Consider the following 2,955-nt stretch of genomic DNA (forward strand, 5'->3'; position numbering starts at 1 on the left):
CTCTCTCTCGTCCCTTTCTCTCTCTTTCTCGTAGAAATATACGGCGAGAGACATAACGGTCCTCTCCTCGTGTCTCCTCATCACCTTTGTGTCCGATCGTGTTACGAATACTACGTACACGACCGGCGCCCGCCGTTCGCACATCGCCTCCGAAATCTGATTTAGTTACGCGCGCAGGATATAAAGAGAGGATAAAGACGAGGGAAAAAAAAAAAGAACGCGCGACGAAGTGTCGGGTCTCTCGCCATTCGTAAATTCGACACACGCGTGTCCCCGCATGCCGTCCTGTCGTTTGCACGCAGTTTGCACGCCGCTCGCATGCATGTCCCCGGCAACTACGAGTCGACCGAGATCATCCGGAATACCAGGCAACGAGGCCATCCTATAAGGATAAACCGAGTCCCAGTTCGGTTGCTTGGGGAGGAAAAGCCGATTCGAGACATTCGGGCGCGCTCGCCGCTCGATCTCGATTGTTTCTCATTCATCTCGGCCGTGCGAATCCTCGTAGCCAATGATAATAAAGTGGCGCGATAAGCAATAAAAAGAGGAAATCGAGTTCCTCGCAGCACTTAGGGCGCGAACTCCAATTAACTTAATCGGCGATTAATCCAACCGATAGAATTAACACGGAACGCTTCAAAGAAAATTTTCAACTATGTAATTGCTTGTCCCTAATTTAATCCTTTTTTCCATATATGTACGTCAAGTAATAAAAAATTAATAATGTTCTATCCACTTGTCCTACTTAACAGAATGACAAGTATTACGTGATAAGTTGATCGTCGATTAAATTAATCAGAATTTGATCGTAATTACCCTAAGAGCTACTCCAACTAAACTTTGATTAACTAGATCGACGATTAAACGAAATTGGAGTCAATCTTAACAGCTATAGAAGCGTGACGCATCACGTCAAGCATGACAATGGAAAACGATGAAAAGCCAGACGAAATAGAAATGTTCCGAGAAATTCAATTTGTCACCGGAAGCAGATATAAAGGAATGTGGAATGCGATCAATAAGACAGGCATCGGCAGATATGTCACGCCTTACAGTTAATTAATTTAGGCTTTTTTCAAAACGTTTTTCTAACGTTCCTCAAATACGGAGTTAGGATCTCTGCATGGAAAGAATGATTTTACTAAAGTATCTATAAAAAATTTAAACAGATAACAATCCGAAAATAATTTTCTTGGACACCAAAATAATTAGGAGACTCAAATATGATGAGTATCCTTGGTGAAGATTTTTCTCATAATTTTTATACAAATTGGAACAGAAATACTCAGAAATATTCGGAAAGTTTACATCTTCTCTCAGAATTTTTTATACAAATGAATTCTGAAATTTCTCATCCCATAATTTTTAAAAAGTATTTTTTAATTTTTTAGATTTTATAACATTTCATCAGAAATTATATTTACAAAAAAATCTTAAAAATCTTACGATATTTCATAATTAACATATATGAAAAATTCTGAGAAAAGATGTAGATTTTTTGAGAAATATTTCAATTTGTATGAAAAATGTGAGAAAATTATAAAATTATAGAGAAATTCTGAAAAATTACATATTCTGAGAAAAATTTTCACCAGGAATATTACAAAAAGTTTTGATATTCTAGTAATCGGTTTGAGCGTCCTATATGTAATTATTTTGATAGTCCAACAGAATTTATTTTCAGATCTATATCTACCCAAAAAGAACAAGAAAATCGAAACAATATCAATTTGATGTTATACTGACGAATTTACGTTATTTTTTTATCATGATAAAAATCTCAAATGATCTAAGAATGACTTTATATATAAGTCATTCTTAGATTATCTGAGATTGAGACTCTTATCATGATCAAAAAATAATATAAATTCGGAAACTGTTCTTTCCGTGTAGAATCATAATATCGCACCGACTAATTAGCGCTGATTAATTCTATTCTTATTTATCAGAAGTCGTGATAGAGGGAGAATTCCGGGACGGCATGCTTCATGGTCATGGAAGTATGTATTGGCCATGTGGGCAAAGAATGGATGCTGTTTGGAATCGCGGAAAAATGGAGCAAAGGCGCTATACGTTCGCAGACGGTTTATCGTATCGAGAAAACGATTGGGATTATTGCACATATCCCGATAGGCGGTTAGCATTAGCTAGCAAATTCTTAACATAGCAGCTAAACGAGAATTCATCTCACGTATTCATGGATAGTAAAATTATTTCAGATTTTATAAATGCGTGGTGAATGGACTGAAACCAGCCGGAGAAGTACTGAAAACCAATGACCAACCCACTAAAATTATTCCTCCGTTCTGCTACGACAGCGGTACTGGAATATTCGATCTAAATAGTAATTGCGTAACGTCGTATCACAATTGCAAAAAAGTAAAGATATCTCTTGGCAGTGATAAAGATGTGAACAACAAATACATATCTATTCTCGTGAAGGACTAATGTAGGTTTCAATTTAATAAATTACAAAGGTGCTCAAGATTCCAACGGCGATAGAAAGTGCATGGATAAAAAACAATTGCCGAAAAGGCTGGTCAGAGCCAACTGGTCATCGAGAATGGTTACATGAATATTGGCAATCGGCAGATTTTGCAACGTTATCACGTGTCTCGCAAGATAACGATGCGGGAATTTGGTGGCAAAGGTATAAATACAAATATTTTAAACAATTAAGAATAATAAAGTTATATAATATCAAATATTCTAATAAAATAATATAATTATATATTATAAAATATTATAATGAAATATCATAATTAATTCTTGTTTTAATTACACTATTTAAGGTTGACAGAATTTGCCAGATACTCGCCCACTGACGTGATGAATAAAAATTAACACAATTGTGCTTAATGCAATGATCAAAAAGTTATAAAAAAAAATATAGATTGAAGCAATTAAAAATTAATACAATAAGTAACATGTACAATTATATAGAATATATATATA

General features: G+C 35.0%; 2 protein-coding genes across 2 annotated transcripts in view; one reads left to right on the forward strand and one right to left on the reverse strand.

The window, feature by feature from the left end:
- LOC108690331 (mucin-5AC) overlaps nucleotides 1–396 on the reverse strand; it is a 13,991-nt gene extending 13,595 nt beyond the window's left edge. The window contains exon 1 of the mRNA XM_018197569.1: nucleotides 299–396. Within this exon, the coding sequence (XP_018053058.1) occupies nucleotides 299–381 (83 nt within the window). The 5' untranslated portion in view covers nucleotides 382–396. The remainder of the gene's footprint in view (nucleotides 1–298) is intronic.
- Nucleotides 397–918: 522 nt separating this feature from the next.
- On the forward strand, nucleotides 919–2,844 carry LOC108690332 (MORN repeat-containing protein 5-like). Its single transcript, XM_018197570.1, has 5 exons — nucleotides 919–1,054; nucleotides 1,950–2,136; nucleotides 2,220–2,379; nucleotides 2,478–2,650; nucleotides 2,793–2,844. The coding sequence occupies exons 1-5, from the start codon at nucleotides 919–921 to the stop codon at nucleotides 2,842–2,844; spliced, it is 708 nt and encodes a 235-aa protein (XP_018053059.1).
- Nucleotides 2,845–2,955: the final 111 nt, after the last annotated feature.

This window comes from Atta colombica, unplaced genomic scaffold (genome assembly GCF_001594045.1).
Source record: "Atta colombica isolate Treedump-2 unplaced genomic scaffold, Acol1.0 scaffold314, whole genome shotgun sequence".
NCBI classification, from domain to species: Eukaryota; Metazoa; Arthropoda; class Insecta; order Hymenoptera; family Formicidae; genus Atta; species Atta colombica.

Excerpts from the sequence above, each read along its gene's own strand:
- LOC108690332 (XM_018197570.1), top strand. The coding sequence starts at position 919 with ATGACAATGGAAAACGATGAAAAGCCAGACGAAATAGAAATGTTCCGA. Across the intron at positions 2,137-2,219 it reads TGCACATATCCCGATAGGCG|ATTTTATAAATGCGTGGTGA; the intron begins GTTAGCATTAGC and ends AAATTATTTCAG. Across the intron at positions 2,651-2,792 it reads GCGGGAATTTGGTGGCAAAG|GTTGACAGAATTTGCCAGAT; the intron begins GTATAAATACAA and ends ACACTATTTAAG.